Source organism: Silurus aristotelis, assembly GCF_946808225.1.
Source record: "Silurus aristotelis genome assembly, chromosome: 16".
Classification (NCBI taxonomy): domain Eukaryota; kingdom Metazoa; phylum Chordata; class Actinopteri; order Siluriformes; family Siluridae; genus Silurus; species Silurus aristotelis.
In genome coordinates this window covers 11,549,418-11,566,600 of record NC_139589.1, presented here as the reverse complement: position 1 = coordinate 11,566,600, position 17,183 = coordinate 11,549,418, and the positions used below count along the sequence as shown (strand labels likewise).

General features: G+C 38.0%; 1 protein-coding gene across 3 annotated transcripts; it reads left to right on the top strand.

The window, feature by feature from the left end:
- The first annotated feature begins 6,223 nt into the window (after positions 1-6,223).
- On the top strand, positions 6,224-11,320 carry nefma (neurofilament medium chain a). 3 transcript variants are annotated; one of them, XM_083565061.1, is made up of 4 exons: positions 6,224-7,379; positions 8,392-8,516; positions 8,747-9,681; positions 9,803-11,320. In XM_083565061.1, the coding sequence occupies exons 1-4, from the start codon at positions 6,375-6,377 to the stop codon at positions 10,180-10,182; spliced, it is 2,445 nt and encodes an 814-aa protein (XP_083421187.1). In that variant the 5' UTR covers positions 6,224-6,374; the 3' UTR covers positions 10,183-11,320. The 3 variants fall into 3 exon arrangements, with proteins under 3 accessions (XP_083421187.1, XP_083421188.1, XP_083421186.1); XM_083565062.1 differs by having other exon boundaries at positions 6,263-7,379; positions 8,747-9,711; positions 9,831-11,320; XM_083565060.1 differs by having other exon boundaries at positions 6,264-7,379; positions 8,747-11,320.
- Positions 11,321-17,183: the final 5,863 nt, after the last annotated feature.

The following is a 17,183-nucleotide window of genomic DNA, read 5'->3' as shown; positions in this document are numbered from 1 at the left end:
TGTAGTGACAAATATATTTAAACTATATTTGCATGGGTAAATATGCATGGGTGCAAATAGTCAATCAGTCAATCAATAAACCTTAAACATTACTGATTATTGCAGTGCGCACTGATACTGATTACAATCACAAAGTATTTAAAATGCAACAGACCTACATAAAAAGAGGAATATAGAACTAAAAGAGAGAAAGAGAAAAAGAGAGAGAGAGAGAGAGAGAGAGAGAGAGAGAGAGAGAGAGAGAGAGAGAGAGAGAGAGAGAGAGAGAGAGAGAGAGAGAGAGAGAGAGAGAAATGAAACTGAGAAAGGCAGAGGGGGGGACTGTAGCTGTTGTTTCAGGATATTTATGGCTGTCTGGGTCAGGACACTTTCCAAGCCATGTCTCTTCAGGCTTAAACTGTCTGTCCTTTAGCATCCCTCTGTCCAGTCACCTCTATTTAACCAAATTCCAGGCCCAAAATAAGGTCTGTCTGTCTGACACAGGCATGTCCAGGATGTTCAAGGGTAAAGACAAAGTGTGTGTGTTTGGAGAACCATTAAGATCTTCAGTTCAGTGATCGATCACATGCCACATGAGGTTAGAAAGCTGATTAGCATTGTGCATTGACTGTGGCTAAAACATGTATTAACCAGGTTACCTCATAACCTTAGTGCATAAGCAAATAAGATAAACTTTTTTGCTCTCTAGCAGAATGTAGTGATGTTTCTTTCTCTGAAAAAACTAAAACCTAAACACACACATTTTTATTCCCTACATAAATTACACGTGATTAAAATTACATGCAGCATAAACAAGTTCACAGAGTTCAGTGGATTTTGGTCACTCTCACATTAAAAAGCTTTGTGAGATGATAGCTTTTTGTTTGCATTCTGCTTCCCAGCACCAAAGCATATTACCTTACGCCCCCTCTTTTTGCTGAGTCACTGCATCACTGCATGCTGTTAAAAAGGGTGGGGGTGGCTAGGAACCACCCTGAGGAGTGAACATACCAACCTGAAGCTTGAATCATCAGATGCTAAGATCCATGGTAAAACACAATATGTGATCATGTGATATAAGGTGATAAGTGCCACAAGTCTTATGCTGCAACCATCATAACCAGAAAATGCAAAGAGTTTAGAACAGTTCAGAAATTTTTTTTCATAATAAATATGCAAGACATGTTTTGTAGGGACTTGTTAACTGACACTGATAATATTAGTGTCAGCGAGCAAGATTTGAATTAGGATTATTTAAAATGTAATTGAAATTAGGTATGGAGTATTAAAGTCACTAATTAAAACGATTTTCCTTATTCAATAGTTCATGTGTATAGCCGCAATACGGAGATAAATAAATCTTGAAAATTAAGTAACAGAAAATGCTTAATGTTTGTGTTAATGTTAATGTTAATGTTAATGTTTCTGGTGAGTGTATGGAGTTAGTGCACTTATCTCACAATGATAATCTACTAATCTGGAGATTATAGCAATGACAGCAATGTCTGTCTATCCAGAAATCACAAACAATAAGTGACTTTTTGCCTGCTGGCATAGGCACAGAACAACTCTGATGCTCGTCTCTTTGAGTGACACACATGAATATCATATATAAATATACATTAATATTGATCCTCAAGGTGGCGCCACAACCGACTTTACTTTTCTTTTTTTGGTATAAAAAATGTTAGAAGGGGAGTAGTCTATATTTTTGTAATGTTTCTTTCACTAAGATTAAAATAATCCCTTTTGTAGTCCGGTCTAGGAATATTTCATTGTGTATGTCTTATTTTTCCTGGTCAGAAAACAAGAATGTACATCTATATCTGTATTTTGAGTCAGAAAATTCAGCAAATCTGAACAACTCCACAAATTTGATTGTTGATTTAACTGGGTGACAACTAAAATATACTGTTTGCATAATGCTTAAACTGGTAGCTATAAGATACCATTATTTGATAGCTACATTTCAACACATAAATAACTAAACCAGCAAAACTCAGACACCAAATGTGTTCTGTCTTGCTTACTTGGGATTATCAATGGGATTATACATAAATGCATATAATAGAATTCTATAATCTGAAAAGTATTATATACAAATTATTTACTAATTAAAGCAAAGCTAGTTATTATAATTATATAAATATTCACCATCCTGTGAAATTCTGCTGCTGTTGCCAACAGAAGCTGCATAACTGGTTGAATAGTCTTGACCTGTAAGCAATTACAGAGTTATTTAATCACAATATACATTAACACCTGTTCCTTAGAGGTTGTTAGAGAACACAGAACGCATCTAAGCAAACCACATTATGAAGACAAAGGAGCTATAAAAAAAAGTCTGTGTATACTCTATACATACAGTATACACATAAACAAAATACAGTGGCCTCCACTAATACTGACATACTTGATCAATATGAGCAATGAAGGCTATGACACATTCTGTTTAGTGTCTAACATTTTTTTTTAAAGAATACATGACAAGAGGTTTGGGAACATTCCTTTAGAAAACTCTCTTTAGAGCCTTTGTAGCATGGCAGGAATTTGGTTCCAAGTCAGTAAACAATTTTGATATTTCTGTATGTTATGGATCACTGTCCTGCAGGAAGATCCCACCATGGTCCATTTTAAGCTTTCCGACAGAGGCAGTTTATAGTGTTCCTTCAATATCAATAAAAGAGCCCATTAAAATATATATTAACAAACTAATCAGGTCCACTGGTAGAAAAACAGCCCCAAAACATTAAAGAGCCAGCAGCATTTTTAACCATGAGCATTGGGCACATTTCCATTCAGCTACTTCACTGTATGCACCAAAGCCCACCTTAAGTGTTTACTGCTAAAAAGCTCTATTTTGATTTCATCCAACAACAGAACCTAATTCTATTTTGAGTTTGAGTGGTGTCTGGCAAACTGAAGATACATGAGTTTGTTGTTAGACGAGAGTAGAGTCTTTTTCTTGAAACCCTTCAGAACAATTTCTGGCCTCGAGACTGCTTCTGCAATTTTCCAGCTGTGATATTTTAAGATTTTTTAACCACTTGAATTATCCTCTTCACAGTATGTTGAGACAAAATAGAGACATTATATTTAACAAAGATTTTTTTATACCTGTGTTGTGTTTGCAACTGTGTGTTATCCATGAGAGCAGACGGGGTTTTTTGTGAGCTTTCCTGAACAAAATATTAAAAGTAAAAAAAATAAACTCAAAGCTTTATTTCGCTCTTATTTAGCATAGGTGCTAGTATTTGTGGAGGGCACTGTAGCCTCAGATTTCTCTTACTGGCTTATCAAATGTGATATTCTGCTGCTGAAGCCTAATTAAGGTTTGACATGGGTGTTAATTGTGGTTATTTATGTTATTATTGCTTTCTAGTCAGTGCAAACTAGTCTTGCCATTCTCCTGTAAAACCTCTCATTAACCAGGTGTTTTTGAATGCAAAATTGCTGTTCATTCTTTTTTGTTTTTTTAACCTTTTCGTGTAAACTCTGGAGCACTGATGTCCACTGTTTTGGGGGTTGTGTGTGTGTGTTTGCAGGTTTTCATTTCAACCAAGCAGAAGCTATACTTGACATTACTGAAAGCTAAACTCAAATGATTAAACAGGTGCAATCAGGCCTGGCCTTTGCTTGATTGTAAGGATAACCTACACCCACACTGGCTCTTTGTGTATTAAATTAATAAAGGCACTAACATGACCCAAAATAACTGAAACCACATTTCCTTATATTCTAATGTTGGATGTGAACATTAACTGAAGCTTTTGACCGATGCCTGAAAATTTTGCTGCATTGCACTGCTGCCAGATTCAGATTCATTATGCAATTCAGGTTAGTTTAATCACTGTAGTATTTATTTTCTCCGCCCTGTCTATGTCTCCAGATTCACGATAATGTAGAATGAGCCTGTATTGCAGATCACAGCAATAAATCAAAGTGCTCTTAAGCACTTGCTCATTCTGTAACCATATGTCCATGCTCTAAAAACATGATGGCAATAACTAATGTGACAAGCAAACATTATTGGTCCTGGACTGTGTCTGTCTTTTATGCTACTGCTGTAGTGCCACCTAAAATGACTGTGGGTGCTCTGCGGAATGTGGGCGAGCCTGTGTTGAATTTTAAAACAGCCAGTCCCACCACAAAAGCACCTTGAGCTCGACTTGGTCCTGGCTGATTTACACATTTGAAGGAGATCTCCTTCACCCAGGGCAGTGATGGAGTGCACAGCCAACAAAAAGACATGCAGCATCATCAGTGGTGCTACTGATGCTTCACATGGGCACTCACAGACACAAAAATGAGCACATAATCAAACAGTTATAAAATAAAAATCACATATGACTACATCATCTCATTCAGGAAATTATTCCCACAGCTCATGTTAGTCATTTAGTTTAACCTTTTCTCTCAATGGTATATAATTAATCAGCACCTCCTGCTGCTCTGATGCAATGCAAACACGTTTGCAAAATTACTATCTGCATTTGCATCAGGCGATAGCACTTGGTTGCATTATCTGCAGCAGGTGCGGTCAGAGAGTTTGCAGTGACATCACACTGCAGCACAAGGAATAAAAAAAAATCAATATTAGATGGACTGAAGACTTCAGTCATGAATAACACATCTGAGGATAAATAGGTTACCTTTGGTTTAAAATGCACTAGGGTTGCACCATATGTCATTTTGCTATATTGTTATTGAAATATTGGCCTTTGAAATATATGCAAATGAGCACCTCCTTTCTATTTATAGCACCCCTGAATATGCTGATCAGTCATAAATGTCCTAGATATGTTTTCTGTGATTTGAAATATTGCATCAGCATGACCTGCCTATGCTGCTGCTGCTGCTGCAAAAAAAAAACATGGTCAGGACATTATTTGCTAACTAAATACATAAATGAGATCAATGTAAATAATAGTCGACTTAACTTGAGACATGTACATGGGAAGCAAGAAAACACCATTAAAAAAAGACACACAGACATATAAGGAGAATACAGAAAGTAACCAAATCTATATAAAAGTATATAAATATATAGTATATAAATGATTAGTCATAATACTGGCCCATGTGTCTGATATATGAAAGCTGGTGAGAACTGTGCATTTTTTTCCCTGGAGCCAGAAAATTCATTCATCAGTCTGCTCTGAGTTCCTCTGTACTATGGATCTTCTTGTCTCCCTGAACCTGTGAATACTAATATGTTTATTGCACATGGTAGAAATAGACTCTTTCTAAAGTAATGTGAACAATGTGGGATTATTTAGATTAAAGTTATTGCCTCTTAAATAAATTCTGCATAATCATTAGCTCAAGCAAAAGTATAAAAAAAAAACCCCTAGCAAACATAATATTTTTTTATTTTATAAAATGAGTATATGATTATGTGGGTGCACATGCACAGTCCCTTATGAAATGTTTATTTATTTGTTTGTTTATTTTACAGAAGACATTTGTAACAATACTTCAACATGACCATTAAAGGGTTGAAGTGATGTGTTCACCATATCCTAAAAGACTGCTGTCCTTGGTGCTTAGGGATCAAACTGCATGCTTACTCTCTGTAGTCTCTGTCCAAGGTTCTGATAATGTCCAGACAACGTAAAGCTACTAGAAGCATGGAAACATACGAAAATAGTATTGGAAAAATGAGGGACATGGTATTTAAATATTTATGTTTTCCACTTTCAGTATAAATCTTTCGAAAGATTTAAAAGAAAACTTAACAGAGAAGGTTTGTATTTATTTTTTTATTTTGTTTTTGATGTAAAGAAGGATCTAGGCATAAGAATTTATTTCAGAAACCACAACCACCAGAATGAAAAATCCACATTTAAAATCCAGGTGTATAATAATAATAATAATAATAATAATAATAATAATAATAATAATAATAATAATAATAATAATAATAATAATAATAATGGTATACATACCAAATATAGAATATAGAATATATAAATTGTTACAGATCAAATTAAAGATATTGTATAGTATATATTTAATGTTAGTTGCTTTATTGTGTGCAAGTTCAATTGAAATCTTTTTAATAAAGTAAGTCGCACAAACTGCTGCAATACATGGGAAATACAAAGCAAGCAAAGATCCCACCCTTACCCACACTCACACACGCAACCTTGACCCAGGTCCTCTTTTTTTGGTCGGGATGCTAAACCACTGATAACTACAAAAAGAGACCCACCCACTAGGTGGGATCAGTGGTCCAGTCCAAAGAATCCTGCACGCCTACAGTATATAAAGGGCTCGCACAAGCTCTAAGACGCTGTGAAAGCCACATACACCACACACATACTGGCATACGCCTCCACCTCCACACAAGTACCCCATTCATCTGAACACGGTTCTCCACCGATCCTGTCCGGATGAGCTACTCGGTAGACGTTCTCGGAAGTCCCTTCCGGAGAGTGATGGACACTAGGACGACCTACAGCCGCAGCAGCGGCGGCGGCTCTGGCTCCAGCGGCTATCGCTCGCAGACATGGTCCCGGGCCAGTCCGATCTCACCTGTAGCCTACAAGAGGACGATGAACGCCGAGAGCATGGACCTGAGCATGGACCTGAACACACCGTCTTCTGCACTCAACGAGAAAGAGCAGCTGCAGGGTCTGAACGACCGCTTCGCCGTGTACATCGACAAGGTGCACTTCCTAGAGGAGCAGAACAAGCAGATCGAGGCAGAGATCAACGCTCTGCGGAGGAAGCAAGTTTCCCGCACCCAGTTGAGCGACGAGCACGAGCGTGAGCTGCAGGAGCTCCGCGGCGCAATCGAGCAGCTGCACAGTGACAAGGCGCGTCTGCACCTCGACGCCGAGCGTCTTCAGGATGACATCCAGCGGCTGCGGGAACGTCTGGAAGACGAAGCCCGTGTGCGCGCCGACACCGAAGCGATGACGCGCGTTCTGAAGAAAGACGCCGGCGACTCCACCCTGGCCAAAGCAGAACTTGAGAAGAAGATCCAAGCCCTGCAGGACGAGATCGCGTTCGTCCGCGGAGACCACGAGGAAGAGGTCAGCGAGCTGCTCGCACAGCTCCAGGCATCGCAGGTCATTAGTGCCGATAAGAGGGAGTGGCAGAAGGCGGACATCACCGACGCCCTGCGAGATATCCGCACCCAGCTCGAGGGTCACTCCAACCGCAACCTGCAGCAGGTAGAAGACTGGTTCATGTGCCGCTATGCCAAACTGACCGAGGCCGCAGAGCAGAACAAGGACGCCATCAAGTCCGCCCGCGATGAGATCTCAGACTACCGGCGCCAGCTGCAGGCTAAAACCGTGGAGCTCGAATCAGCCCGCGGAACCAAAGATTCACTGGAGAGGCAACTGAGCGATATCGAGGAGAGACACAACTCAGACCTATCCAGTCTCCAGGTAAAACCTCACTCACTAAAATTAAACTGATTAAATAATGATCTGTTATTACCAAATGCCCATTTTAATAGAAACTATTTTTTTTTATTTATATTGAGTTTTAGAGTATGCACAGAAACACTTATCTGAAATACTAAATAATGATTAGTGCAGTTTTATAACTACTGAATTTTTTTATTATTATTTGACTTTTTAAAAACATTTTCAATTAAAAGAAAATTCATAATAATTATTATTACATGGGAAATATCTTAAAAAAAAAATTCAACACGTTTATTCTTCCACAAAAGAACAAAATGCATGTTGCTTATTTATTTATTAATAATGGGGGGGCTGCACTGTAAATATCCTAGAGGTTTATTTAGTGATGCGGCATTGGGTTTAAACAAGACTCAACAAAAATTAATAATGCTCCATAATTAGTATTAATTATATAGTTGCGTTAGGGAATTTGCCATAATCAGTATAAATAATAAATAATTTAATTGAAAAAGCGTTGTGAAAGTGACAGCAGTTGCATAGGCGAGTCCACTGCAGCAGAGATGCTGTGTCATGGTGTAAAGGTTGAAAAAGAGAGCTAGAGAGAGAGAGGGAGGGAGGGAAGGAGGGAGGGAAAGAGAGAGGGGGGGGTGTAAACTCCTCTGCAGTCCCTGCTGTTTCGCTGGACTAATCAGAATGCGGATTTTCCTCATACTGTGTTCTCAAATTTAGCCATCGAACCACTAATTAAAGCAGCACAGTCAATTTCCCGGTGTATAATTGACAAAAGAAAGGCGTCAACTATAAATATTTACTTTCTTTAGAATATTATGTTTCTGCAGCACAAAGATACTGCAGTGAGAGAGATTAATTCATGCATATATTAGTTTGGCCTGGAAAGAGTCTGGATAGGAAAAAAATATATATATATATTTTCTTGACTTGTGGCTTTAATGATTTATAATGTTCTTGTTTACTATTTTATGTATTTATGCACAAACCATAGGCTCGATGATGTGTTTGCTCCCACTAGGAAACCATCCACCAGCTGGATAACGAGTTGAAGAGCACGAAATGGGAAATGGCAAGACATCTGCGTGAATACCAAGACCTACTAAATGTTAAAATGGCCCTAGATATAGAGATTGCAGCATACAGGTAAAAAGTCTATTTAACAAATCTATAGGTTGCTTCTCTAAGATTGTATTATTATTTTTTACTATAACTATAAATGAAATATTTAATATTTTACCAAGGAAATTATAAAAATACAGGATTTAAGAAATACTTATAGTTCCTTAATAAAAGTCCTGCAATAAGTCACTTCCGCTCGATTTGCCATCCTCATTTATGCTAAATATATCTTGGTCCATGATCTACTCATGTAGGAAACTACTCGAAGGAGAGGAGACCCACTTCAGCACATACCCTTATCGCCAGACTGTCACCAAAGGCCCCAAGGTCAAGGCAGAACCTCCCAAACTGAGGGTTCAGCACAAGTTTGTGGAAGAGATCATTGAGGAGACTCGAGTAGAAGATGAAAAATTGGAAATGGATGAGGCCTTGGCAGAGATGGCAGCAGAATTCTCTGAAAAGAAAGATGATGATGCAGAGGCAGATGAAGCTGAAAAGGAAGAAGCTGAAGAGAAGGCTGAGGAGAAAAAAGGAGAAGAGGAAGAGATTGTCGCTTCTAGCCAGGCCGAAGTGAGTGCCAGTGCTCCTGCTGATGAAGCTGAGGAAGATGAGACTAAAGAAGGTGACGAGGAAGAAGGTGATGATGAAGGAAAGGATGATGAAGAAGGTGAGGAAGAAAAGGAAGAAGAAAAGGAGGAAGAAAAGGGAGAAGATGCAGAGGAAGGTGAAGAAGGAGAAGGCGAAGAGGAAGCAGAAGTCGAGGAAACTGTCTTGAGCACCAAGGCACCTGAGTCAAAGGCCTCACCTGAGAAGGAAACAGCTGAAGAAAAAGCAGATGCTGAAGATGAACAGGGTAAAGAAGACAAAGCTGATGAAAAAGAAGTAGAAACAGAGGAAAAAGAATCTGAGAAAAAGGATGAGGCTGAGAAAGAGGACAAAAAAGTAAAAGATGATAAGGAGACCAAGGCTGAGTCTCCTAAAGCAGAATCACCAAAGGAGTCTCCAAAGAGTGAGTCTCCTAAGGCTTTATCACTAAAGAGTGAGAGCCCCAAAGCTACTTCTCCTAAGAGTGAGACCCCTAAAGCTACTTCTCCTAAGAGTGAGAGCCCCAAAGCTACTTCTCCTAAGAGTGAGAGCCCCAAAGCTACTTCTCCTAAGAGTGAGACCCCCAAAGCTACTTCTCCTAAGAGTGAGACCCCCAAAGCTACTTCTCCTAAGAGTGAGACCCCCAAAGCTACTTCACCTAAGAGTGAGACCCCCAAAGCTGCTTCTCCTAAGAGTGAGACCCCCAAAGCTGCTTCTCCTAAGAGTGAGACCCCCAAAGCTACTTCTCCTAAGACTGAGACCCCCAAAGCTACTTCTCCTAAGACTGAGAGCCCCAAAGCTACTTCTCCTAAGAGTGAAAGCCCAAAAGCTACTTCCCCTAAGAGTGAGAGCCCAAAAGCTACTACTCCTAAGAGTGAAAGCGAAAAGGTTCCAAAAGCAGAGGAAGCTAAGAAAGAAACTCCAACAATTGAGAGTCCCAAGAAGGAAACAGCCACAGATGAGCCACAGAAAAAGGAGGAAACAAAACCTGAGTCAGATGAAAAAGCCAGCAAGGATGAAAAGTCTGATGAGAAGAAGACAGACAAAAAAGATGACACTGAAAAGGCAGATAAAGACAAAAAGGAGCCAGAGAAGAAAGAGCTAGAGAAGAAAGATGTCATCTCAAATGGAGTGGATGAAAGCCCTACCAAGGATGACCCTAGCCAAAAGGTTGTCATCACCAAAACAGTGGAGACCATCACCACTGGTGAGGATGGAGCCCAGCACGTCACCAAGTCTGTCACAGTCACTGAAACAGTGAAAGCAGTAGAAGAGTCAGTGGAGGAGAAGATAGTGGCCACCAAGAATGTGGAGAAAGTCTCCACCCACACCGTGAAGCAGATTACAGAGAATGAGTAGAGAAGCACCGCAAAGAGAAGATGACGAAGACGCTAGCACTCCAACCCAAGCTAACTTTACCAAGAAACCATAAAGCTAGATTACAATGTATCTAATTACATTAACCACTCTGAAAATTTAATACGATTTAACTGAAACAAAAAATATGCATTGAGAGAAGCCATATGATGCGGCGAGCTAAAAATTTAAATTGCATGTTGAGTGACAGCTTTAAATTGGTTTTGCTGCAGATGCTGTGTAGGTACCAGGGTCTCGGACGTCTTCCTTTCTGTCTGCAATACCTGAGGGGTGGGCATAGAGGGTGGGCTGGGCATTTGGGGTGGGTGCGTCTGCATGCCAGCTCAGGGGGGAGCATGCTCCCCTACTCTTCGGGGTAGAAAAACAATCCGTATGTATGAAAGCAAATCAGTTTTGCACAGCTTAAGAATGTATGCTAAGAGAGTGGCAGAAATATATGTGATGTCAACTGCAGTTTGTCTTGAGGACTATTTGAGTGTGACAAAAATATCTGCGTTCCAACAAAGTAGCCTTACTAATATAAAAGCGTGAGGACACACTGACTGAGCCAAACACAACAATCACAAAATACAGTTTGAAACTAAGGATGATACAAGCAAGTCCATGATCATATTCATACAGTACATAAAGCAATTAAGAAACTCCCTAGCCTTAAACATGCTTTTTACTGTTGTCTATTATGTTTACGTAATGAGTGCAAATGACAATAAAAACCCAACAATGTGGACATACATTCTTGTATGCATAGACTGGACTTGAAATATACCTTCTCACACATTAATGAGGTGCTACGGTTTGCAATCCCATGTCTTTAGTCATCGTTATGCATTTCAGTATATGCTCAATAAACATCATATAGAAATGTATTCGGTTTCAAGTGTTTTTGTTGTGTGTGCATGGTTTGTATCTCTATTTTCTTATTTAGATCCACATTAATTGAACATAGCAGTATGTAAATGGTATATTAATAAATTCTACTGGAAATATTTCAAATGGTGTAAAACAGTGGATAGTAATGAGTTGAGCAATAAAGTACTGAATATCCTCTACATTTACATTCATATTTAATTATATTTCTAGCTGCATATTTCTAAATTAATGCACGGTTTATGTGAGCCAGAATTCTATTCAAGTAACAAACCAACAGAACTGAGTCTGGTCCCATAATCTTAAAATAAATGTGGCAGATTTAAAAGATGAATGACTAATTAAGCATAAAAATTTTACAGAGCAAAACACAATGGCATCATGTACAATAAATGGTTAAAGTTTCCATGGTCAGTTTAAAGGCAGCACTAATAACTTGATCTTTAACATGCAGACAAATGCCAATTTCTAACATATAAATCACTCACTATATTGACTATGTAGTTCAAAAAACGAATATATTCCAATGAAACACTCACAGGCCACTTCACTAGGGACTACTGCACTCCTGCTCATTAAGGTCATTTTCAAATCAGCCAATCATGTGACAACAATGTGTGTAATGTAAAGTCAAGCAAATTAAAATTAAAAACTTCGGTTAATGTTCAATGTTGGTGCCAGGCCTGCTGGTCTGAGTGTTTAAAAACTTGCAGATCTCCTGGGATTTTTTTATGCAGAACAGTTTTTAGAGGTTATAGAAAAATTGTGCAATAACCAAATAACTTTCAGTGACTAATTCAAATAACCGAATACATAAAAAACTGATTTAAGTATAAATGCATCCCAGAATACACACCATGTTGAACATTTTAGCAGATGTGCTTGGACCACATTTGGTTCCACTCCTGTCTGCTATCAGAGACTACAGTGGGCACATGCTCACTAAGATTCAGTGAAGTTTGTGACATGTAGATAGTAGGACAGATCCTGCTTTACATTGGCAGTTCAGGCTAATGTTGTGGGGAATTATTTCTTGGCACACTGTGTGTAATACCACTCAAGCATTGTTTAAATGTCACAGCATATCTGAGTTCTGTATCTGACCACTGCCAAATATCCCACTAGTTATTTGTACACATAAAAGAAACAGTTATTCAGAACCTTCATTCTTCTTGACATTTTTTAAAATAAGTTTCTCTTCCTGTAATCACTTACGTTATAGCAATTTTGAACAATTGACCCTAAACAACCAATCGGAATTAGGTTCTGTTTTAACAGAATCCAAAAACCATCAGCATTGAGGTATGCTATAATAATTACAACCCAAATTCCAAAATAGTTGGGACACTGTGCAAAATGTAATATATATATATATATATATGCCTTTTGATGGCTGCAACGGGTTTAAAAAAAGTTGGGACGGGGCCATGTTTACCACTGTTAACAAATACGACTTCTCTCCATATATATAGAGCGAAGAGAGGTATGTTGTCCCAAATGTGTCTGATACCGATTTTTATACAGATTTTTATACCAGTTGCTCAACTTTTTGTTTTGATCGGCCAAATGTTTCTAAATGGTAAAAGATCTAGACTGCAGGCAGGCCAGTTCAGTACCCAGACTTATACTGTAAAGACATGCTATTATTATAGATGCTGCAAGCAGTTAGCATTGTCTGGTTTAAATATGCAAGGCCCTCCCTGAAAAAGATGTTTTCAGTATGGAAGCATTTGTTGCTTTAAAAACCGTGTATACTATTCAGCATTGATGGAGCCTTTTCAAATGTGCAAGCTGCCCATTCCACAGGCACTAATGCACTCCCATACCACCAGAGATGCGTTTAGTTTTTTACCTGATCGCTGATAACAAGCCAGATAGTCCCTCTCCTCTTTAGTCCAGAAGACATGGTGTCAATGGTTTTCCAAAAATATTTAAAATTTTAATTCGTCTGAACACAGAACAGTTTTCCTACTTTGCCTCAGTACATTTTAAATGAGCTTTGGCCCAGAGAGGATGGTGGTGTTTCTGGGTCATGTTCATGCATGACTTCTTCTTTAAACGATAGAGATTTAACTTGTATTTGTGGATGACATGGCAAACTGTTTTTACAGACAATGATTTCTAGAGGTGTTACAGAATCATGAATATATTAAATGCAGTGCAACCTAAGATCACTGGCATCCAATATTGATTTTTCGCTCTTGTCCTTTGTGCACAAGATTCCTCCAGATTATGTTAAAAATTTTAAATGATATTATGTAATGTAAATGAAAAGATATTTAACTGTTATTTATTATTCTGAAAATGTTCCACAATATTTTGACAGTCTTTCACAGATTGGTGAAGCTCTGGCTATCTTTATTTCTGAGAGATTTTGCCTCTCTAAGATACACTGTTTATAACCAATCATCTTACTGCCTGATGTCAATTAACATAATTAGTTGCAGTATGTTTCTCCAACTGTTTGATTTTAACATTAATGATAACATTTACTTTATCCAGACATTTGTTGACCTTTTCTGAGACATTAAATGCAAAATTACATTATTTTCCTTAAAATGGTATATTTCATCAGTTTGTTTAGAGAGAAGCCATATGATGCGGCGAGCTAAAAATTTAAATTGCATTTTGAGTGACAGCTTTAAATTGGTTTTGCTGCAGATGCTGTGTAGGTACCAGGGTCTCGAACGCCTTCCTTTCTGTCTGCAATACCTGAGGGGTGGGCATAGAGGGTGGGCTGGGCATGTTCTATGATTGTGAATAAAATATGGGATTTTGAGATTTGCAAATAATTTTTGTTTTTATTTACATTTTACATAGTGTTCCAATTTGGGGTTGCATGTATAATTACTGTATTCTATTAATATAGTTATTACAGAGAACAAAATTATAAACACAAAACTTTTGTTTTTGCCCCCATTTTTCATGAGCTGAACTCAAAGATCTAATACTTTTTCTATGTACACAAAAGGCCTATTTCTCTCGAATATTGTTCACAAATCTGTCTAAATCTGTGTTAGTGAGCACTTCTCCTTTGCAGAGATAATCCATCTACCTTACAGGTGTGGCAAATCAAGATGCTGATTAGACAGCATGATTATTGCACGGGTGTGCCTTAGGCTGGCCACAATAAAAGGCCACTCTAAAATGCGCAGTTTTATCACACAGCAATGCCACAGATGTCAAAGTTTTGAGGAAGTGTGCAATTGGCATGCTGACTGCAGGAATGTCTACCAGAGCTGTTGGCTGTGAATGTTCATTTCTGTACCATAAACTGCCTCCAAAGGCGTTTCAGAGAATTTGGCAGTACACTGGCCTCACAAACACAGACCACGTGTAACCACACCAGCTCAGGACCTCCACATCCAGCATCTTCACTTCCAAGCTTGTCTGAGACCAGCCACCCGGACAGCTGCTGCAGCAATCGGTTTGCATAACCAAAGTTATGGGCAAATGCACACATCTGGCACTTTGGAGAGGTGTTGTCTTCACAGATGAATCCTGGTTTTCTATGCCTTTTTTGTACATAGAAAAACAGCTCATGAAAAATGGGGGCAAAAACAAATGTTGCATTTAAAATCTTGTTCAGTGTTAAATGCCTTAAAATTATTATAGTAGGTCATTATGTGTTAGTGATTTTGATATGCAGATGACAGAGAATTTCTGCAACACATTTCTTGCACTGCTACTGAAAAATCTTTCACTGAAAAGTCCTGCTTACCCAGAGAATTTATATATATGACTTTGCATTTTTCTGCATGCTTACGTTTTATTACTGCAAGTCCACTGCAGCATAATGCATAAACCTATTTAAATTTTTTTCCTTTTAAAGACTCAAGTCAATAGACCCTAGTTTACCAATGCAAAAAAAACTGCACAAATTGCTAAAGAAATTGAAGCAACAGTAATAAAGTATGTAAATATTCTCAAAACTATATAAAATATAGCAAAACATTATCCTGCAACTCGTTTTCAGATCCTTATCCGGTGCTGTAGATGGTTGCTAAATGAGTGGAATAACCGTTCAGCAACTAATATTACATTGTAATAAACCTAAAATCACGAAGGCCTCATATTTCAAAATACATGATCAGATGATTACAAGCTAGATATTCTGTTGAGAAAAGGGAATAGGTACAACTTTAATAAACACAATCACTGCACTAATAAATATCTGTATATTAGTGTGTGTTTTTGTAAAAAAAAACAAAAAAAAAAACATATAAATGAAATAAAAAAGTAGTCACATGACACACGTGTGTGTGTGTGTGTGTGTGTGTGTGTGTGTGTGTGTGTGTGTGTGTGTGTGTGTGTGTGTGTGTGTGTGTGTGTGTGTGTGTGTGTGTGTAAAAGGCTATACATTGTTTTTAAAATATGTAATATGTATATAAGAATTGAGCCTTACAGTTATTTAAGTTAAACATTTGTAACTCAATATTTTAACAGAGATCATGTATAAAACAGTATTTTTAAATGATAAAAGTAATGTAGTGTAATTTTTTTCCTTAATAAAAAGTCATATTGGATTTAACTTAATTTCTTAATGTATTTAAATTTTTTAAAAATACATTTTTATTTTTTATTTTTTATTAAAAGGCAATGCTATTCCCACTAAATGAGGAGGAGCTTTTTCCCGCAGTCCATTCGGAGTTTAAACCAGGAGACACCCAGGATCTAAAAACTGGCCCACTCTCTCCATCATCACACTTCTTCTCGGAACATTTCTCACCTTTCGCACCACAACACTTTAAACTCTGGACTCGCACAGCACAGTGCACTTTATTTTTTATACCACACCATACCGCACACGGACACTTTACACCACACCATTCCGCACACGGACACTTTATGGACAATCTAAACCACCTTAAATTGTCTATTGTTTACTGTTTACTGTTTACTGTTTACTGTTTACTGTTTATTGTTTACTGTTTCACTGTTTACTGCCATAAGCATTTTTTTGTATATACATCCTCTCTTTCATATATATATATATATATATATATATATATATATATATATATATATATATATATATATATATATATATATATATATATATATATATATATACACACACACACACACACACACACACACACTCTGGCGATCAAAATTAGAGAGAACAATTTATAAACAATTGAACAATTCTGAAATAATGTCATCTTCACTGCTCAACAGTTAAGGGAGTTTTTGTCCTGTCTATACCATGCTACCAGAACACCTTTTCCACAAAATAACTAAGGCATTTCCAAAAAAAACATTATTTTCCAGAAAACACACTGATCAAAATTAGAGAACACTTTCAGATATATAATTAACCTCCCAGTTATTGGTGTTAATCTGGTACCTGGTGCTAATTTCCTTGATTATCTGTCAACCCTTATTTAACTGGCAGCCTAACTTCCAGTTTCACTGACTCTGCAAGATGGTGGGCCGTTCTAAAGTGACTGAAAGCCTCCGGCAGCAGGTTGTCCAGATGAAGGCCAAAGGGATGACCCTATCAGCCATAGCAAGACAAGTTGGTCATTCCAAATCTGTGATTTCAAGAATATTGAATCTTTACAACATCACAAACTCATTCAAGTCCGCCAAGAAGGCTGGTCGTCCACGGAAGACAAATACAAAAAAAGGGCAGGATACTGCGGAGGATCTCAATGGGCAATCATTTCCACACTGCTGCTGGAATTGCTCATCAGTTTAGCGCTGAACAGGGTAAGGATCTGTCTCGTCATACAGTGTCTCGATGTTTAAGAGCATTTGGTCTGAAAGCCAGTTCTGCAGTGACCAAACCTCTCATTAGCAGAAAGAATCAAAAGGCTAGACTAAGCTTTGCTGAGGAGCATGTTGTGTGGACAGAGG

Bases quoted from the DNA above. Each gene is read 5' to 3' on its own strand.
- nefma (XM_083565060.1), top strand. From the start codon at position 6,375: ATGAGCTACTCGGTAGACGTTCTCGGAAGTCCCTTCCGGAGAGTGATG. The intron at 7,380-8,391 runs GTAAAACCTCAC...TGCTCCCACTAG, and splicing joins CAGACCTATCCAGTCTCCAG to GAAACCATCCACCAGCTGGA. The intron at 8,517-8,746 runs GTAAAAAGTCTA...CTACTCATGTAG, and splicing joins ATAGAGATTGCAGCATACAG to GAAACTACTCGAAGGAGAGG.